This window comes from Macrotis lagotis, chromosome 3, assembly GCF_037893015.1.
Source record: "Macrotis lagotis isolate mMagLag1 chromosome 3, bilby.v1.9.chrom.fasta, whole genome shotgun sequence".
Classification (NCBI taxonomy): Eukaryota; Metazoa; Chordata; class Mammalia; order Peramelemorphia; family Peramelidae; genus Macrotis; species Macrotis lagotis.
Genome location: NC_133660.1, coordinates 154841064 through 154862592, shown reverse-complemented (window position 1 = coordinate 154862592; position 21529 = coordinate 154841064). Strand labels below are relative to the sequence as shown.

Genomic DNA, 21529 nt, shown 5'->3' with positions numbered 1-21529 from the left:
CAGAATTTCTTTATTGCCATTTTTAAGGAGCCTTCTCACAATTTTTTACCTTAAATCACATTAATTTCTCATCACCTATTCTCCAGCTAGAAAGATAGAATGAGGATTCTTTCTATAATTTTTAAGACCATGTTGTGATTGTTCCTGGGTCAGGATAAGAAAGGATTGTTTTATTTTCCTTTCCCACTCCACTTCCAGTCCACACTGTTGTTCCTTGTTGTTTTGGTTTTTTGTTTTTCTTAATGATGTGTAACTAAGTTAAACAAACATTGCATTATTCTTAAGTGAAAACTTAATTAAGAAGGAGATGTGCAAAGTCTATAACTTCCTATTGTTTACATATAAATACATTATGTAGATATATTTGGTCAGTCCAGTTGCCTGACATCTAAACCAATTGAATATATCAAATTTAAGAAAGCAATAGCTATTTTTAAACCATAAGAATTCTGTAGATATTTTGTCTCTGCCATAGAACTGAAGTCCCTATTTGTTCAACTCAACTAGTTCCTCATTCCTGTAATAAAACTAATTAAGCAGTTTTTAAAATATAAATAAGAACTGCAATTTCCCTTTCATATGAAAAAGATGACTATGTTATGTATTTTACATTTAAAAATACATATAAATCTCATAGTTCAGAGTGGCATAGTAAATAAAGAACTGACCTAAGAGTTTGGATGACCTTGGTTAAAAATTCTACTTCTAGAGTGGCTAGGTGGCGCAGTGGATAGAGCACTGGTCCTGGAGTCAGGAGTACCCGAGTTCAAATCTGACCTCAGACACTTAATAATTACCTAGCTGTGTGGCCTTGGGCAAGCCACCTAACCCCATTGCCTTGCAAAAAGACTAAAAAAAAAAAATTCTACTTCTGTTACATAGGCAGGTCTTATCTCTTGGAGGCCACTCTCTAAAGTTGAAGGGGGTAGAATAGGTGCTAAACTACTTTGAAGGATGGAGTGTTCTCATTGGATGTGATTTATACCAGTGATATTACAGGTCCCTCCAAAGATGATGAAAATTTTCTTTAATGTTTTCTTTAGTAGATTGCTGCTAATTAAGACCAGTACAGTGCTTGGAGTTGTGCAAAGCACTGAGAACATATTTTCTCATTTGATCCTCAAAGCAACTTTCTGAGGTATATGGTAATATTTTCCCCATTTTATAAATAAGGAAATTAGGAATAAAAGAAGTTAAGAGACTTGAATGCAGCAAGGTGGTACAATAAATAGAACCCTAGACCTGGAAGACCTGAGTTCAAATTTGACCTCTGAATCTTTGCTAGCTATATTCCTTGGTTGCTATGTTGTTGTATTTTAGTTCTGTCCAACTCATTGTGACCCCATTTGGGATTTTCTTGGCAAGTATACTTGAGTGGTTTGTCGTTTCCTTCTCCTTTTTCTAGATGAGGAAACTGAGGCAAACAGGGTAAGTGATTTGACCAGTATCTCACAACTAGTAAGTGTCTGAAACCAGATTTGATCTCAGGAAATTGAGTTTTCCTGATTTCAAGCCCGGCATTCTATGCATTGTGCTGCTTAGTTACCCTATGTGACCTGGGGTAAATCACTTAATCCCTGTTTCTCTTAGTTTCTTCAGCTGAAATAGGAATAATAACAGTACCTACTCTACAAGGTTATTGTGAGAATGAAATGAGATAATGTTGGTAAAAAGTTTAAAATAGTGCCATTTACATAATAGGCACTATTTAAATGCTTATTTCCTTCCAACTATACAGTAAGTTCTGATGCAAGATTGACTCCAAGTCCCTTGTTCTATTCTGCACTTTTCTACTTTCTCAAATTCCTATGTAACTATAGACAATCTGCTTTACCTTTTAATAAAACATGCCCTTTTGTAATTACTGTGATGTTGTTCCATCACTTTGAATTTCAAAATTTTGACTATAGGAATTCTCTTAAAAAAAAGAAGATAACACCCTGAGGTCCTAAGCAATGTAGTATATTTTCCTCTTTTTCCTTTTGTTTTTAAACAATACTTTTTAAATAAGGGCAAAGACAGATTGATATAAAAAAAAGAAAAATTGTCATGATGAATTTATCTTAAACCATGGGTAGGATGTAAATGCAATCTTATCTTGAAATTAAAGAATTTTAAACCTGGAAAGTGAAAGTAGATATAAGTGAGAAAATATTTGAGAAGTGAAGTTATTTATACATATTCACATCATGAGATTTAATAGCAGAGTCAGGAGTAAAATTGGAATTAAAGAAACAAGAAGAAAATAATTAGATTTTTAAAAACCTTATTTGTTATCTTCAGATTTGTTTATTTATACCCTTGTTATATTTTGTTGTTCAGTGAGGAATCTTTGAATCCAGGTCTTCCAACTCAGTTCAGAGATTTTTTCATTTCCCTTGTTTCTCATTGTAATTGCAACCTTCAGTAATGTAATGTCAGGAAGAAAAGTATTATTATTTTATAAAAAAGCTTTGAGAAAAAAAAAAATTTGTCAGATTTTTTTTCCAAAAAACGGGAGGACTGAAAAATAATTTTTAAAATAGTAAAATGTATATTTTAGTAAACCATAAAACCTGGCTTGAAGTTTATCATTAAAAAGATTTTTTAAATTGAAACAAAAAACAAATAAAAACCCCCAAAAACCCTAAAATGAAACAAAAGGGGAAAAAAGCTAAGTCATGTTAATTCATTCCAACACTTCCTGGCAAATAGAAGGGGAAGAAAGGGAAGCCATGTCAGATTTTTTATTCTTGGGTTTAAAGATCATTGTAGACAGCAACCACAGCCATGAAATTGAAAGGCCTTTGCTCCTTGGAATAACTATGACATCTGGATAGCAAACTTAAAAATTATAAACATTACTTTGACAACAAAGATCTGCATAAAGATATGGCTTTTCCCCTGACAATGTATGCCTGTGAGCTGGACCATAAGTAAAACTGGGAATTATGGAATCAACACTTTTGAATTGTTATTCTAGATAAGATTTTTCAGTCTCCTGGACATCAAAGATTAAATCAATATATTTTCAAGGAAATTAATTCATACTCTTCACTGGAAAGTCAGATACCGAAGCTAAAGTTTAAATATTTAACCATATAATAAGAAAATGGAAACTGGAAAAGATCTTGATGTTGGGAAAGATTGAAAACAAAAAGGAAAAAGAGATATCAAATGATGAGTTGGATAGATAATGTCGCAGAAGCAATGAACATGAGTTTGGACAAATTTCAAGAGATACTGGAGGATTGAAGGACAGGATTTCATGGTCCATGGAGTCACAAAAAGTCAGACATGATTGAGTAACAACAACAAGAAAGCAACAAATAATGTATAATTTAAAAGGGAATATTGCATTCAGGTGGTATGTTCAAAATTTCAATGGATGGAAAAACATGACAATAAAGACAATAATACATGAAAAGACAACTAACCACAAAGATCAATAAACTGACTAAAATTATTTGGTAGATTACATAGTTAACCAAAATGAATTTTCCAGCAGATTGTCTAAGAGATAATATGCTGAATGATATGAAGATCTGCCTTTTTTTAAAATCAGAAAAATTTGTTTAAAAATTTTGCCCGATATATATATATATGAAATGCTTCCCCTCTTCTGTTTCCCTTGGTCAACATAACTGGCCGTTTTGTCAACTTTCACGAAGTTCGTTGTTTTGTTTTGTGTTTGTGATATATATATATTATTTTTCAAAAATCTAATAAGCCCCATATCAACTACTATTTAAAAACTTATACCCCAAATTTTATTTTGTTGTAAAGAAATAATATTTTATGTGTTCTGATTTCTTTCTATTTTTCTTTTGTCTTATTAATTCTCCCAACTTTAAAACTTTTAAGCTTGGTTATCACATTTTTGTCTTGGCACATCTCCCTTGAGGATAGGGTCAGGTGGTAGAGTTTAAATAGTTACTTTCAAATATACAAATATATTTAATATCATGGATGGATTGATTGGAAAATTATCATATTTTAAGCTTGATATGAGAATAATTAAATTTGGTAGAAGTAAAGTCCTCCTTGTTCAAATCTTTGTCAACTTAGAGCTTAGAACTTAGAATCCCAAGTGCTTGCTTTGCTTTCATGAAGACATGATACTTTATAAATCGAGTCAGAGACTGTCATTTGAAAAGTTATCATTAAACAGTGATCCAAGGCAATTTCAAAAGACTCCTGATGAAAAAGTGCTATCCACTTCCAGAAAGAGAATGGATGAACTCTGAGTGTAAATTGAGGTATAATTTTTTTTTTATTTTCTTAATTGTTCTTGTTTTGTTTTGTTTTGCAACATGGTTATTATGGGAATATGTTTTGTATGATTTCACATGTACAGTTGTGTATAGTTTATCTGATTGGCAGGTATAAGAGAGCCTGGAGAAAAGAAAAGAATTTTTTAAAAAATTTAAATTTAAAATTAAAAAAAAATTAGGAGTCAAGATGGCAGAATTAAGGCAGGGATTTCCATGAACTCTCCCCAAATCACCTTTAAATAATGACTCTAATCAAATTCTAGAGTGGTAGAACTCACAAGAAGACGAGTGAAGCAATCTTCCAACCCAGGACAACTTGGAATATCCACTGGAAGGATCAGTTGCAGTGGATTAGAAGGGCCAGCAGTGCACCTAAGCAAACCAGTTCCAGTCATCCAGTGACAGACACAGGCTACCTAGGTTCCTGGAGGGTGCTGGGTCTGTGGCAGTAGTGGAAGTTTCCAGACCTCTCAACCAAGAGATTGCCAAGTACAACTTTGAAAGGGTAGTGGGGAAATTCTATTGTACCAGAAGGAGAGTGGAGTCTAGTCCAGCATAAACCACAATGCAGACCCAACCCCAGAGGACCAGGGACAGACCTGAAGAGACACTGGGCAGCTGCTTAAAGGGTCAGGGAGATTGCAGAGGTCTCTGTTATCTTGAGATAGGTCTCTGTTGCTTCCCCCACACTCAGATCCAGGTCTCAGTCTAGGGTCCCAGTCTCAGTAAAAGGAGTAGAAAGAAGCACACAGAGTTTATACCTCAGTGGAGCTGGGACCCTCCTCACAATTTCAGGGCAGAAAGGATTGCTTGTGGTCATCCACAAACAGAGCACAGACTAGGAGAACAGTCATAGTCTCTCATAAGACCTTGGAGGAATTGAGAACTTACAAGTCCCGAGGAGATGTCCTGGAAAAAGCTGCAAAAACCCTAAAAAATTTGGGACAGTACATCCTCCAACCTAGAAAAGGCCCCACCAAACCATAGAAGAAAATAATCATACCATAGACAATTACTTTGGTCCTATGGAGGATCAAACTACATACTCAGAACATAACAAAGGCAAAGCTTCTGTATCCAAAGCCTCCAAGAAAAATATGAATTGGGCTCAGGCTATGGAAGAGCTCAATAAAGATTTTTGAAAATCAAGTAAAGGAGGTAGAGAAAAAATTGGGAAGAGAAATGGAGCAATGAAGGAAAATCATGAAAACCAAGTCAACTGCTTGGTGAAGGAGGTACAAAAAATACTGAAGAAATAATCCCTTAAAAACCAGTTTGGGGGGGCGGCTAGGTGGCACAGTGGATAGAGCACCAGCCTTGGAGTCAGGAGTACCTAAATTCAAATCCAGCCCCAGACACTTAATAATTACCTAGCTGTGTGGCCTTGGGCAAGCCACTAAACCCCATTGCCTTGCAAAAACTAAAAAAAACAAACAACAACAAAAAAACCAGTTTGGGTCAAATGGAAAAATGCAGTGCAATGAAGAGAAGAATGCCTTAGAAACAATTGACCCAATGGAAAGGGAGATACAAAAGCTCTCTGAAGAAAATAATTTCTTAAAATGTAGAATGGAGTTAAAGGAAGCTGATGAGTTCATGAGAAATGAAGAAACAATAAAACAAAACCAAAAGAATGAAACACTAGAAGAAAATGTGGACTGTATCAATGGAAAAATAACTGACCTGAAAAAACAGATTCAGAAGATATAAAATTTACTGGACTACCTGAAAGTCATGACCAGAAAAAGAGCCTAGACTTCATTTTTAAAGAAATTCTTCAGAAAAACTGCCTTGATATCCAAGAAGAAAAAGAAGATAAAAGAGAAATTGGGAGCAGAGCCAAGAAAACAATATACACATTAACAACATGTATATTTAGATGAAAATAAATAAAAACAGAGAAAAAAATTTTTTTAAAAAAAGGATTACTTCCTGAAAGAGGTAGAAAATGAAAACTGTCAGGAACATAATAGACAAATTTCAGAACTTTCAAATCAAGGATAAAATTTTACAAGCAGAAAGAAAAATATTTAGCTATTTTGGAGCTATAATCAGGATAACACAGGATTTATCAACTTCTACATTAAGGGATCGTAGGATCTGGAATATAATATTCTGGAAAGAAAAAGAGCTTGGATTATAACCAAGAATCAACTACCCAGCAAAACTGAACATTTTTTTCAGGGGAAAAGATGGACATTCAATGAAATAGGGGTCTTTCAAACATTCCTATTGAAATGACCAGAACTGAACAGAAATTTGATCTTCAAGTACAAGATTCAGATGAAGCATAGAGAGAGTGGAAGAGAAGAGCAAATCATGAAGTATTTAATGTTGTTGAACTACTTGTATTCCTGCAAGGGAAGATGTTACTAATATCTCATTTTTTAGGACAATTAGAAGGAGCATATATAGACAAAGCATAGAAGAGAGTAGAATTCAAAGATATAATATATTAAAAAGATGGAGTTATTGGGTGAGAAAGGAATGTACTGGGAGAAAGGAAATGGAGAGGTAAAATGGGGTAAGTTATTTCACATAAAACCTTTTGTAGTGGAGTGGAAGAGGGGGATGTAAAAGTGAATGAGCTTTACTCTCATTGGAAGTGACTCAGACAGGTAATAACATACACACTCAATTGTATATAGAAATCTTTCTCTAGAGGAAAATATGAGAAGAAATGCCGTTAGCCAAGATATTGCCTATCTAATCCAGGCCTTGTCTTTGCAGAGATTTTTTCCCCCTCCTTTATGTCCAGGTTCTGACTAAACAGTGATTTGTTCCCAATCCAGTCCTGTCTTTTACCCCAGTGTCCTCAGGGTTCAGACTTTGTTTTGGGGATCCCCCCCTGCCTCTTGCTAGCTAGCCCAGATCATCTGCTGTTGTCAAGCTGTTGGGACCTGGATTGCACTGTAGCTAAAAAGCCTCCAGCTGGTTTTCTCCACTCTCCTGCCTCCTGGACTTTACTTCCCCCTTTCCCCGCAAAGAGACAGACCTTCACTGAAGATCCTCCACAATGTCTACAGTTGAAAACTTCTTTGAATCTTCTTTTTTTCTTGGTGGGATCTATAATGTGAATGTCAGAGTAGAGACTTCATCTATTTTTTTTTTAATTTTTATTTATTTAGGGCAATGGGATTAACTGATTTACCCAAGGTCATACAGCAAGGCAATTATTAAGTGTCTGAGGTCAGATTTGAACTCAGGTCCTCCTGGCTCCAGGGCTGGTACTGTATCTGCTATGCCACCTGGCTGCCCAAGGCTTCATTTATCTTTGGTAAGGAAAACCTCCACGAGCATGTTAGCTCCACCTCAGAAGTCCAGGAGAGGAAATGGATGGGAGAAAGGGGACAGGGAGAGCCACGTGGGGTGTAGGACAGGAGATAGAAGCAGGGGATGATAATGGGAAAGATTAGTCAAATGCCACACATTTTGGGGGGAGAGAACCAGATGAAATGAGAGAGAGGAAATAGAATAAATGGGAGTAGGGAGGAATAGGAGGGAAATCCAGTTAGCAATAGCTATGGAAGCAATTTATCTGAAGGACTTAAATGATAAAGAATGCTGTCCATTGCAAAGACAGAGTTGATGGTGTCTGAATAAAGATGAAGCATATTTTTTTCTCATTTTATTTTTCTTGAGGCTTCTCTTTCTTTGTGGGGAGGAATGTTTACTTTTACAACATGACTTATAGTAATATTTTTCATGGCTATACATTTTTAAACTACACCAAGTAACTTGCTTTCTCAACAGGAGTGGGGTGGGAGGAAGGGATAGAATTTGGAACTTAAGATTTTGGAAATATCTGTTAAAACTTGCTTTTGCATGTAGCTAGTGAAAAAATTAAAAATAAATTGAAAAACTCAAAAATAAAAAATATTATTCTTTACAAAATCAAACATTTGTTTGTGATCAACCAATCATCCAGTCATTACAACTATCTCAAGGAAGTAGACATTTATTGTAGCTACTTTTATGCTTCCTATGCATTTCTAAGTGCATTCAAATAATCAATGTTACTTATAATCATTCTAGGAAAATCCAAAACAAAACAAGTATGAGCATCTAATGCTGACGACATTGATGCACTCTTTTTGAACACTTAAAACATAAAGACTGTGGACTATAATATGCTGTGATTATTTTTTAAAAATCAAATATTTCAATATTTATGCATCCAATGAGTGATAATCTATTCAATAATTTTCCAGGACTTTTGAGTACCTCTTTTAGGATTTTCTTCAAAGTCAACTGTACATTCTCTGGGATATCCCCAGGTGGGGCAAATCTTTGACCTCTGAGGATATGTTTGATTTTGGGAACTAGTTAAAACTCATTCAGTTTAAATATATAATCACAATGTACATATATCATTTGGGGTCAAAAGTGAATGAGGCAATTGTTTGCATTTGCACAAACTCATGGCCTTTTAAAAAGAGCAGTTCCAAAAATATTTTGAGCATGGAAGAATTGCTGAGATATAGGGTCCTACAGTTGTCACTTTTAAGGACAACACTAATTTGCATGCATAAATTCCAGTATGTTTGTAAAAAAAAAATGCATTAACTTATAGTGACCTCAGATAATGGAGGAAGAAGATAATTTGACCAGAAATATACAGAAGTTAAGTGGTACAATTTGAATTGGAATTCTCAATTTTGGGTCATTGAGTTAGTTTAGCATGTCTTGTAGCCTCTTGTTTAAAGTAATCAAATGTTTTATTCCATGTTTCAGCATTTTGAAAAATAGTGAAATGAGATTTTGTTTGTCTAGCAGACATATTGTATTGCAAGTTTACATCTATTCCTCACAGTTTGAGTACTTTACCTAGACATTTATTCTGTACATTTCAATAGCATTATTTAATTTGGCAAATTCTTTGTGCATTAAGACTTCAATGGTAAATTGTCATGTGACATTCTGAAAGCAGCCTTTGTTTTCCATCAAATTAGAATATAAATTAACAATCAGAAAGACATGCAATAGAAAACAAGTTATTGAAATTTGTTTGAATATGATCATTTTAAAATGTTAAACATTAATGACTGTCCTAGCATTAGTCATAACTTTAGTGAGTAGCATCTGATGTTTCCAACTCAATCCAATGATTTCATAACTCTAAAATTAACTTCATTCCTTCATAATATCAAAAAAGAGCATATTTTAAGAAAATTTTCATTAAACTAAAGGAAAGAGATGCAAATGCTTCTTTACATGGATATTTGCTTTTCCCTCTGAGGGGGGAAAAACTCTACTAAAACACATATTGTTTTAGAAGTACATGTAGAACATGCACACACAGAGAAGCATTTAGAACATATAGAACTCTAAGTGCATAAGGAATATTATAAACTTGAAGCTTTTGTGCATTTAAGTTGGAGTCCTCTTCCCTCGGAAGTTTCCCTCTCAAGTCATTTACCTTCTCAGCCTAAGGTATATCATTTTTAAACAGTATTAATTTGGGGAATATATTCAGTCAATTTAATATTGGGATGTATTGCATGAATATGAAATATTTTTTTATGATTGAGCAGTTGTGACTGGTTAATTAGTCTTTGATAATCTAAAGAATAGGAGATAGGAGCAACCCTAGAAAGATTAAGAGTGGGATAAAATACCAGAACCTTAATAGCACTTTGAATGGTCAAAATAGTCTATTCTCATTAAGTCAAATTGGCCAATTTATTCAATTATCTGAAAACTCTGTTGTACCATAGGATCGTAGATTTAGAGCTTGGCAAAGGCTTTGAAGTTCATCTAGTTTAATACTGTCAGTTTTAGAAATGCAGAAATTGAAGCCCATAGAAGTTGTGATTTGTCCAAGGTCACCCAGATCAGTAGATAGCAGGACTGGGATTTGAGCCCAGTCACAATTCCAAATCCAATTTTTTTTCCACTTTATTCTTAGGAAACATGTGTCTTTTATCTACCTTGAGACTCCTCGTCATGAAGGAAACCATGAACGTAATTTTATAAATTGATACTAGTGTAATTTATACATTTTTTTTCTCTCAGAAAACATTTTCTTTTCAGTTATTTGTTCATATATTTTTCATCTGGTCTTATAATTTCATTGCTAGGGAATTCCTGGTAAAGAACCCCCCCTCTAACAATACCTATCAGCAGATATCTTGCAATTCAGCTTTATATAGTTACTTGAGACATTGAGAGATTAAGTGACTTGCCCAAGGTCACTCAACAGCTATGTGTCCCCACTTTAAGACTGGGACTCTACCCTATATGCAACAATATCTCAACTATCATATACTAATCAGTATATTATCAGATTCAACCTTGGCTTAGTTCTTGGAATGCAACATTCTTCACACCAATAAAGGATAAATGCCAAGTACAATAAAATAAAAAACAAGAACAAGATAAAGTCCAGTCCTCAAAAAAGCTTGCACTCATTATGGAAGAAACATTACATGTAAAAGAGAGGTAAACCAAGGATAATTTTTTGAGTTTGGGAAGTCAAGGGGATAATGAGAATCAATTGATATAACCTTTCCAAAAACAGCAATAATATTGTTTTGATTAGTATTTGCAGAGCAAAAGGTGAAAACTATATATTTGGGAGGTGGGGTAGATGTCATGAAGATGATCAAGTTAGATAGTTGGAATAAAAATAAAGCATGGTATGGAGTGCATATATATGTGTATATATATATATGTGTGTGTATATGTATACATATATATTATATCTATTTATATGCATGTGCTTTTGACTGAGTTATTAATCAGGCAAAGTTTCCAAAGTCAAATTGATTAAGTAATCACCGAATGGTTGTTGCCCAAGAGTGATGAACTGTAGGCTTGGGCAAGGAAATGGTCAGGCTAAATGGTAGGATGGGGTAGAAAGCAAAGAATCAAGTAAAGTTCTTAAAATCAATTGAATAATATATGCAAATCTTTTCTTGGATTTACAATCTGAAACATAGTCCTCTAAGCTCTTGTGCTGAGATAAGAAAGGAAGACCTTAAAGATCAATCAGTCTAATTCCATGATTTTACAATTGAGGAAACTGAGACCCCAAAAATTAAAGTAAAAGAGAGCTAAATTTTAATTGAGAAAAAAAACTAATTAACCACTTGGTTTAAAGTTCAATGTTCTTTCTACCCTATCATTATACTGTGAAGGGGACCTTTTCCAAGGTAGGACTGAATCTGAAATTAATTCCTGTGCCACCTAATTGAAGTTTTTTACACTGAAATGGAGCTCTACATTTTTAAGTTAACAATTCTAAAAATAGTTAGCAAATGTCTATTTTAAGAAAGGCTCTGGAGATTTAGCAGCCTATTGGACTTTGAATAAATTCTTAATTTAATGTCATGTAGGGGCTTTGGAATTCTCAGTAATAAGCATATAATATATGAATATGAATGATTCTTGTAGATAATATCTTCTCAGTAAAAAATTGTAATTACCAGATATAATGTATATGTTTATTTAGTAAATGGAAAGTTTTTAAGATTTCTTTAGTTACTATGTTACATATTCAAACATAGATGTTTAGGAGAAACAAAAAATATTAAATAAAACAGAGGCTTTAATAGTCTACTTGACATGAGTTACTGACCCTTATTAACAGTAGAAATATTTAAGATGCTTCTCAGCTAACTGGATTTAATAGTTATCTGATCCTTCTCCCCATGCAACCTAGTTATCTCAGAAAGAAAACCAGTTAGAGTTCATAACCATATTTTTTTTGCCCAAAGATGTTTTACCCTTTAAGATGTAGGGTAAATAGATCCGAGTAGGAGAATATATTCTTTTATTGATCAGATTCTTGCATTCTGAAGGAAGTGCATTTGTAATGCATTCTCATATTTTTTATGAATGCAGACTCAATTCAGAAAGTATCAGACACTCTAGAAAGAACATTTCTTTGCTCTGTGTGTTGTATCAGACACTCTAGAAAGAACATTTCTTTGCTCTGAGTGTTTCTTAAATCCATTTGGCTTTAGGATAGATGTTAAATATTATCCATTTCCTGATTGATTTTTCCTTTTCTCTTAAAGAAAGATCCTTCCAGCTATTGCCTTCCATGACCCAGGAGGACAGATTCCTCCTTCTTATAGGAAATGTTTTCAAAAAACTAGTGGAAAAGTCAAAGAATACTATGTGAAAACTACCAACCAATTAAGTCATTTGAAAGTCTTTCTTTTGTTCATTTTCATTACAACTTGTTGGTTGAGGAAGGGGAAGAGAATTAAAAAAGCAAGCTGAAGGACTATTTTTTTAAATTTATTTTTTATTAAAGATGTTATTTGAGTTTTACAATTTTCCCCCATCTTACTTCCCTCCCCCACCCCTGCATGAAAAAACAATCTGTCAGTCTTTACTTTGTTTCCATGTTGTACCTTGATCCAAATTGAGTGTGATGAGAGAGAAATCATATCCTTAGAGACAAGAAGTCTAAGAGGTAACGAGATCAGACAATATGATATCTGTTTTTTTCTAAATTAAAGGGAATAGTCCTTGAATTTTGTTCAAACTCCACATCTCCTTATCTGGCACTGTCCTTTGCAGACAGCCTAAAATTGTTCCTGCTTGTTGCACTGATGGAATGAGTAAGTCCTGAAGGACTATTCTAAAGAAAAGTCTTGTTAGCAATTTGTGGTCAGAACTTTCAGCATCTGAAACAATGTCTAGAAAGACAAGTTTTATCAAAGGCAATTATTTGTTAAAGTTAGTTTTAATTGGTAACCAAGGCTTTTCATTATGAAACATTTTTTTAAAACAGCCTGTTGTTAATTACTAAGAAAATACCAACTAGAAGAAAATGCTTCATCTAGATAGTTCAACCATCTCATCCTATTTTTGACACTGTAAAACTTCCTCCCTCTTGAAACATATTCATGTGTCACCTAGAACTTATGCCTGTATTGACTAACTAGGAATATTTTTTCTTTTCTTTTTTTAAGGTTTTTGCAAGGCAGTGGGGTTAAGTGGTTTACCCAAGGCCACACAGCTAGGTAATTATTAAGTGTCTGAGGTCGGATTTGAACTCAGAGTACTCCTGAATCCAGGGCCAGTACTCTATCTACTGTGCCACCTAGCCACCCCAATGTTTTTTTTTCCTTAATCAGTTTGAGTCTTAGTGATCAGATGATTCAATAATAATTTCCTAAAAAAGATACATCTTATAAGATTTGCAATCTGTAATTTTTATATGTCCAAATTGGTTCTCAAGTGGGCCTTAGTTAAAGAAGGTTTACTTTTGTTTGGAACCTAGAGTTCAAAGTTAACCTTAGGAAGCACATGAATTGTAACTGTGAAATGTAGTCATTTGACTCTATATGTAAATGTATCTGCAGGTTCTTTCTGTGGGGGGAGGGGGAACACTATCTACAGCCTTACTGTTTATAAATCTCTGAAAATAGCATGAGAAAATTTCTATAGATACACAACACATAGGAAGTCTCTGGTAGCTTATATGCTTTAATACTTTTTTCCCATTCTAACATTTTTCTAGTTGACTAAGAAAATTGATATGCGCAACTATTGTTTATCTTTTCTGGAATGGAATCAAGAATAATTCTCTCTATATAGTTCTCATTTTAAATCATATTTATTGTATTGCGCCATCAGCTTTATTGGGGATCTTTGGGGAAAAGGTTTTTTCCCCCTAGACCCAATTTGAGGAAATCTTTCTCCTGATCTGAAAGCATACAGTTTTAAAGCCTATTCTAGGTTTAGTGGTCACAAACATGTGGAAACATCAGTTACTGATTGATTCTAGGAATCTAGTATGACTTTTTTTATTGTCATTCAAAATACAAGCAGGTTTTTTTTTCTGTCTAGAAAAGGCTCAAATAGGATTTACAGTAGAAAATAATGAGTCCTTCTGCTGTAGCATGTCTCAGGGGAAGATAGGACAATGCTGTAGTTATGCTGACTACTGTGCCCTGCTTGCTGGATAGCATGTACTCTCAGATGTCTGACAGCTCATGTGGGCTCACTAGAGACCTCTGTCATTCTGTTCTTCCTCTCTGCAGGCAATGGTTGAGACAGTTAACAACCTGCTCCAGCCACAGGCTTTGAATGCATGGCGAGACCTCACAACAAGTGATCAACTGCGTGCAGCCACCATGTTACTTGACACTGTGGAGGAAAGTGCTTTTGTGCTGGCCGATAACCTTTTGAAGACAGATATAGTCAGGGAAAACACAAACAATATTCGTAAGTGATCCTCATTATCAAAAAGTACCAATTTCTCCCTCCTGGTGGGAAAGGGTGAGAAAGGTTATCCCGTAGATTTGCCAAGTGGTGTTTTTTTTTACTTTGGTTTTATATGGTTGATTGATTGCTTATAACTGTTCATAAGAAAACTGTCATTTTCATATAAAGAATCTTCAAGTCATTCTACAATTAGGAATAGTGGAATAATCTCATTTCATGTAAAGGAACTTAATTTAATTTTATAAATATAGCATTCTGTAAGACATTTCTTCCTTTTTTTAGAATAGAAGTTTGGCTGGTTTTCTGTTAGATGAGAATTGCATATTTCTTGAAATTAGTTAAAAAATAGATGTTAACCTTCCCAATGAAGTCAATCAAATTGTAGAGGTTTTTGTATGGTATTTTGCTCACAAAAAATTGAGGCTTTTAATTGTTTATGAAGAGACAGCTGACAGTAATATTTTGGGGAATTTAATGAATTTCAGCTTTTTAGATTAAAAGTTAAAAGTGTGCCTTTCTACAAAGCAGATATAATTTATACAGTTTTGTTTACTCATTGCTCAAAGAGAAATATGTTTAGACTATTTTTCTAGCCAGTGGCCAAAAATGCAATTTTGTTTTATTTTTCTTTTCAAAGAGTATGTTCTATCATCGATCCTCATGAATTCTTGTTGACATTATATATTTGTCTGATATCACAGACATTTTATTGCTTTTTTAAAAATCATATTTGAGTATGAGTGAGGACAAGTGCATTATAAATAAGTAAAAACTATTGGATAGTGTGATAAATTATAAACACATTCTCATAGTTCCTTTGTTTATATTTTAAAAGTTTTTTAGAGATTACAGCAAATATTTCTTTAAGGTATTTTAAAAAATAATGTTTCTCATTTTATATTGATCTTGTCCTGTTTTTTTTTTGGTTGTTAACAGAACTGGAAGTTGCAAGGTTGAGTACAGAAGGGAATTTAGAAGATCTAAAATTTCCAGAAAACATGGGCCATGGAAGTACTATTCAGCTTTCTGCAAATACCCTGAAACAAAATGGCCGAAATGGTAAGTTAGCTTTTTTTTTAAAAAATTATTTGGAATTAATTTTCTTATCATCACCAGTTAATTTATTTATTTCTTAATTAAACTAACTCTACAGTCTAACCTTTACTTTCTCAATACTCTCCAAAACTTAATTATTATCCCAGTTAAGCCAGTAGTTTCACTGTTCCAAGAATGAATAGATGAAGTAAAAGAGCATTTATTAAGCCCTTACTAATCAGGTTTTGTGATGAGTTAAGTTCTTGGAATAAAATTGAAATGAGTTAGCCCCTTCCTTCAGGTAGCTTATATTCTAGTAAAGGGAAACAGTGCATATAAGAAAGGAGTCAAAAGGGAAAGGAGTTAGGGGTGGGGAGTATAAGAGAGAGAGAATGAATTGAAAAGGAACCAATTGACATTTCCTTTCCTGAAACGATGGCAACATCGTTTTTATAATTACAATTCCAAGAGCAGAAAGTCAAGGGAGGCTAGCATTGTGGTAGCAGAGAAGATGGCAAAATTCCTCCAGTTACACAGATGGATAGGATGTGAATCATGTCCTGATCTGGGGACAATAGATAGAACAGGATACTTTTTTTGAGGATATTTCTATTTGTAGGAAATTCTACTCTGATTATATTTGTTGCAGTTATATATCTGTGTTCTTCCACTAATTATCTCAGTCAGGGTGACTAATAATACTTTCCCTCTACTAGGTATATTCTACACATATAGATATAGACATGTATGTTTGTAAATGTTGTTTCCACCATTAGAATTTGATCTCCTTGAAAGAAGGAATCATAGTTTTGCCTTTCTTTGTACTCTCATTGTTCAAAACAAAGTCTGCCACACAGTGTCTAATAAATGGTTATTGATTGACAGGTTGGAAGAAAAATGTGTCTACGGTTGATGGAATAGATTGAAGAAATAGAGTCACATATAGAATAGAAACAACATTACCAATAAAGAAGAAAGATTAAAATATTACCACCAGTGTTTTGTTACTCAACTCACAGTGATTGCTTTACCCAAAATATTCATGTGCAGCCAATTATTTTTTAGTTCCTATATGTGTAAGAAGTAGCAGATATAAAATATTTCAGATGTACAATGTCTTATTGAAGTCAGGGCTGAGATTATTTTCTCCAGGACCTTATCCTATTTCTACCCACTTCTTGTAAATGGGATACTTAAAATTTTCTTTTGCAACCTATAAAACAATAAACCATTTTTTAAAAATGATTTAAAAGCTTAGAGAGAAAGAGCTAGGGTAATTTGTACATGATATGAACTCTAAGAACTGCTATGAATTTGGGTAGAGTGTTTGAATGATTTCATAAATTTGATCAGTCTATTGTAGTGAGAATTTAGGACTGAAGGGAGACTGAAATGTGCACAATATAGGAGAAAGAACTCAAGTCAAAATGCTTGAATTCAAATGCCACCTGTCGTACTTGCTCCCTAATTGATGATACTGAACCACTGACTTCATGTCTGGGGATTTCAGTTTCCTTTCTTGTAAAATGAGAGACCTCTCATATTTCTCTCATCTTTTAGATCTATGCTCCTATGATTTGTTATCATCCAGGCCAATGACCTCATTTTGCATAAAGGGAAACTTAGGCCTTGAGATATGAAGTGAGTTGCTCAACATCATAATGGTTGTGTGGCAATTCTGGAATTTGAGTAAAGTCCTCAGAATCCCTTGTTCATCACTTTTTTCCATCATGTGAACTATTTCCAAGGGAGTGAATTCCAAATGTAGTGATATTCCTGAATTATAGACAGGGTTTCCATATAACCACTTTGCTTTTGTTACTTTTGTGATTTAATACTGCTTGGTAAGCATGTGGGAGAGACAAAAAAGATAAATAGCCAGCATACCTGGCTATAAAGAGCAGTGCCCTGAATATATAGGAACCTGTTGTTTGTTGAATTGCACTGATTTTTTTTTAATGTCTTTACCTGTTTATTGACATACTCTATTCCCAATATATAGTGTGCTCTGTTTCCCAATAGTGGAAGTTTATTTCAAGAAATAAGAAAGAAAGGACCTTGTATTCCAAATTTAGTAATTATTTCAGATGGATTATTTGTCTCAGGGTCCATAAAAATTACAGCTATTATTCATTTTTTGCCCCAAGATGCCAATGTGTACTAGACTTTTGTTAAGCAATTTTGTACCTAGGATTATTTTCTTTCTTAAATAGTGATTTTTGGGGAAGTAAGAATCATTGCTATTTCTATAAGCATTATATTTCCAGTGAGGCTATATAGTACTAACAGTTTCTCCTGGGCATTGTCAGTAACTGAATTTGGATCCAAATGATTAATATTCAAAGCTCATGTCTGTCAATTACTAACTCTGATACTGGGAACATCATTTAACATCCCTGGAAATCCCCCTTATACATAAAATGAGAGAATTGTACTACATAACCCTAAAGTTTCTTCTAGTTCTAACTCTATGATCTTATGTTTATAGGTGAATTTTAAGTAAACAATTTTAGTGGATTAAATTGGCATTAAGGAAGTAGTTATTGTTAGTAAAATATTTTGTGATTTTCCCCTTTATGGTAAGATATCTATTATTTTCCCTTGCAAGGATTTCTTTATAGGTTTAGGAAAATGATTATTAATATCTCATAATTTTAAAAAGGGTTTAGAAGGAAATAACTGAACTATAAGCAAATTGAAGCCTTTTAAAGTTTGCTTTTAATTGTAAAAATACTGAGAAAATTAAAGAATTGGCAGAATTAATTAGATCAAATAGATTAATCAAGACTTGAACCCGACCTTTGATTCAAATTCACATTTATTTTAGGAGAGATCAGAGTGGCTTTTGTCCTGTATAACAACTTGGGTCCTTATTTGTCCACGGAGAATGCCAGTATGAAGTTGGGAACAGAGGCCATGTCCACCAATCATTCTGTCATCGTCAATTCCCCTGTTATTACAGCAGCAATAAACAAAGAGTTCAGTAATAAAGTTTATTTGGCTGATCCAGTAGTGTTTACTGTTAAGCATATCAAGGTAAGATAACAGCACATGTAAATTTATTTTGATTACCAAAGTTATTCACAATTTTAATTTCCCCTTATAAAACTAATTTTAAAATTCATTTTGCTTTTTAAATTTCTCTTATTCTTTATTCTGACAAATTTAGTAGCTATGAATAATGCTGCTGCTGATTTTTTTCTTTAGGTTGTATATTTTGGGGAGTACATTTATTTTTTTTCATTTTTGTATCTTGTTGGGTATTAATTTGACTAGTAATTTTTTTTAAAATAAAAAACTAAAATATGGAAAATTGTAGATAAAATTTTTTTATTAGTACTCTTATGAATTTTATATATAGTAGGACATCAGAAAAAAGAACTTAAATTTTTCATGATCATTTGATACTAGTACCAAAGTTAATTGCTAAGAACAATTAATTTTCTACTTTCCAACTAAATGAGTGGACGTAGAACTAAAACATTAAAATTTGTTTGCAGTTATAATGAATCAGAAACATATAACTAATCTGGCATTAAAAAAATGATCCTATTTACTTGGCTTAGATGAATGTCACTAAAAAAATACTTCAAATAAAACCAGAATCATTAGAATTAAAAAGTTGGATTTGGAATATGTCCTCTTAATTTATACCATTTAAAAATTATTTGCTTTGAAAATTTTTTCTTTATAGCAATCTGAGGAAAATTTCAACCCTAACTGTTCATTCTGGAGCTACTCCAAGCGTACAATGACAGGCTATTGGTCAACACAGGGCTGTCGGCTCCTGACAACAAATAAGACTCATACTACATGTTCTTGTAATCACCTAACCAACTTTGCTGTATTGATGGCACATGTGGAAGTTAAGGTAAGATACTACAAAACAATAGAACATTAGGGTTAGAGAGACCATTGTAATTCCATCTAATCCAATCTACATTCGACTTCATCTTAATTGTAGTACAAGAGTGTATACTGTCCTTGATTTTCTTTTCCCTAAGGTGAAATAAGAATGATTAAATGTGTGATCTATTTTTTCCCACTATTCTGATTATAAATTTCTTCCAGATATTTGACTTGTATCTTCTAATGATTCTTTGAGTAGCCCTCTCTTGTTCTCTTCTTAATAGAACTAAACTCTATAGAAACGGAAAACTGGTATTGAGGGAAGCTACTTCCCTCTGATCTCAATCATTTGTTTTCCAAAATGAATACCCCTAGTTTTATAAACTTTTCCTAAAGAGATTCTCCATACTTTTTTATCATTAGTGTTGCTCTCTTCCCGGAACCATTCAAATATATTTATGTTTATTTAAGGATCTTAATTTCACAAGATAAAATAGTAGTATTTTAGTTGTTTTCTGAATGGATAAGATTATAGATCTTTTGGCAGAAATTATGGGTAAAAGTATCTTGAATACAGCATCATTTATTTTAATTTTTTATTAAAAATTTACACCATTCAATGAGTACTTGAAAAGACAAGTTGTTTTTATTCAATGAAATTGTGTATTCAATATGCTCATCAATTTTTTTATTCCTCGATGAGATCAATTTTACAGAATATTGCACTTTTTCCAAATATGTCATTCTTTAACCTCCTCACTAAAGTTTGATTTATTTTACTAGAATCATTTATTATAATACACTGGGATGAAGCAATACTCATTAGTTAATGTTTTAAAGCATGATTAAAGATTTTTTAATTTTTTCTTTTTAATGGATTTTTATTGATTTCTTTTTATATCAATTACATTTCCATCTGGATCTCTTCCAGTTATCTGAGTATATGTTGTTATTTTCTTGTAATAATTGTGAGTTTTTTTAAGAACATTGTCCCAGTTCACACCTGCATAAATAATTTTAGTGATCCATCTTTTCACAGTCCCTCTAATATTGAAAATTTCTAATCTTTTGCCATCTTGTCAATTTTCTGAGTTTGGGAGAAAACCCTAAGGATTGTTTTGATTTACATTTTTCTTGCTCATTGATTTGAAACATCTTTTAAAAATGGATTTGTTAATAATTTACAAATGTTTTTTGACTTCTGTTCTTACCCTCAACATATCTATTCAGGAACAACTTTTGGTCATGAAGATTTTTATTTGTTGGCCATAAATTTTTAATTAACAGACCCCCATTACAGATATTTGATATTTTAATTTTTAAAAATCATTTATTTGTTTGTTTACTTATTTATTTATTTGCAAGGCAAATGGGGTTAATTGGCTTGCCCAGGGCCACATAGCTAGGTAATTATTAAGTGTCTGAGGCCGGATTTGAACTCAGGTACTCCTGACTCCAGGGCTGGTGCTCTATCCACTGCACCACCTAGCCACCCTGATATTTGATTTTTTAAAGAGCATTTTCCTCAGTTGATCATTTCTCTTTTTATCCTAGATAAATTAATTTATTGTACAAAACTTTTATATTTCATATAATAAAAATAATCTATTTATATTTTACATTTGTTTACTTCATTTGGCTAAGAATTTACATATTATTCATTGTTATTAAAGTCATATGATCTGCATCTCTACAAATTTTTTAGGATGTAATTTTAAAAATTTCAGGTCATATATCTGTTTTGAATTTGTTATGTAATATAATGTAAAATATTCATCTAAACCTCACTTCGGCCAGAGAACTTATCACTTTCAAAGAGGTAGTTCTTTCCTAAATTATTAATATTTAGGGAATATTAAACACTGAGTTGTTATACTCTTAACCTTATAGATAAAAATATATTTTAAAGTAATGTTCTTTGATTCAAGACCAAAGTTTGACATATTGTAGGAAGTCACTTGTTTTAGGCAACAAAAAAAAAAATTCTAGCAAGAAAATTGTGCACATTAAGTAAGATTCTAGAAGAATTTTCAAAACTTGGGCTTATTTTAATTATAAAAAGGACATCATTTTCTAATAATGTTTGTTACATGTATCCTATAAAGTTCCAATGAGATATTTTTCATTCTCTTCTAGTTTTTCATTCTTTTGGTATTGTTTTATTGTTTCTTGATTCCTCACAAAGTCATCAGCTCCCCTTAGCTCCA

At 32.9% G+C, this 21529-nt stretch overlaps 1 protein-coding gene across 7 annotated transcripts in view; it reads left to right on the top strand.

The window, feature by feature from the left end:
* The window catches only part of ADGRL3 (adhesion G protein-coupled receptor L3), a 966635-nt gene that overhangs the window by 796929 nt on the left and 148177 nt on the right, over window positions 1-21529 (top strand). For all 7 annotated transcript variants that reach the window (XM_074229354.1, XM_074229353.1, XM_074229350.1 and 4 more), the window contains 4 exons: window positions 14255-14438; window positions 15375-15497; window positions 18301-18509; window positions 19168-19344. In XM_074229354.1, coding sequence (XP_074085455.1) covers window positions 14255-14438; window positions 15375-15497; window positions 18301-18509; window positions 19168-19344 — 693 coding nt within the window. The remainder of the gene's footprint in view (window positions 1-14254; window positions 14439-15374; window positions 15498-18300; window positions 18510-19167; window positions 19345-21529) is intronic.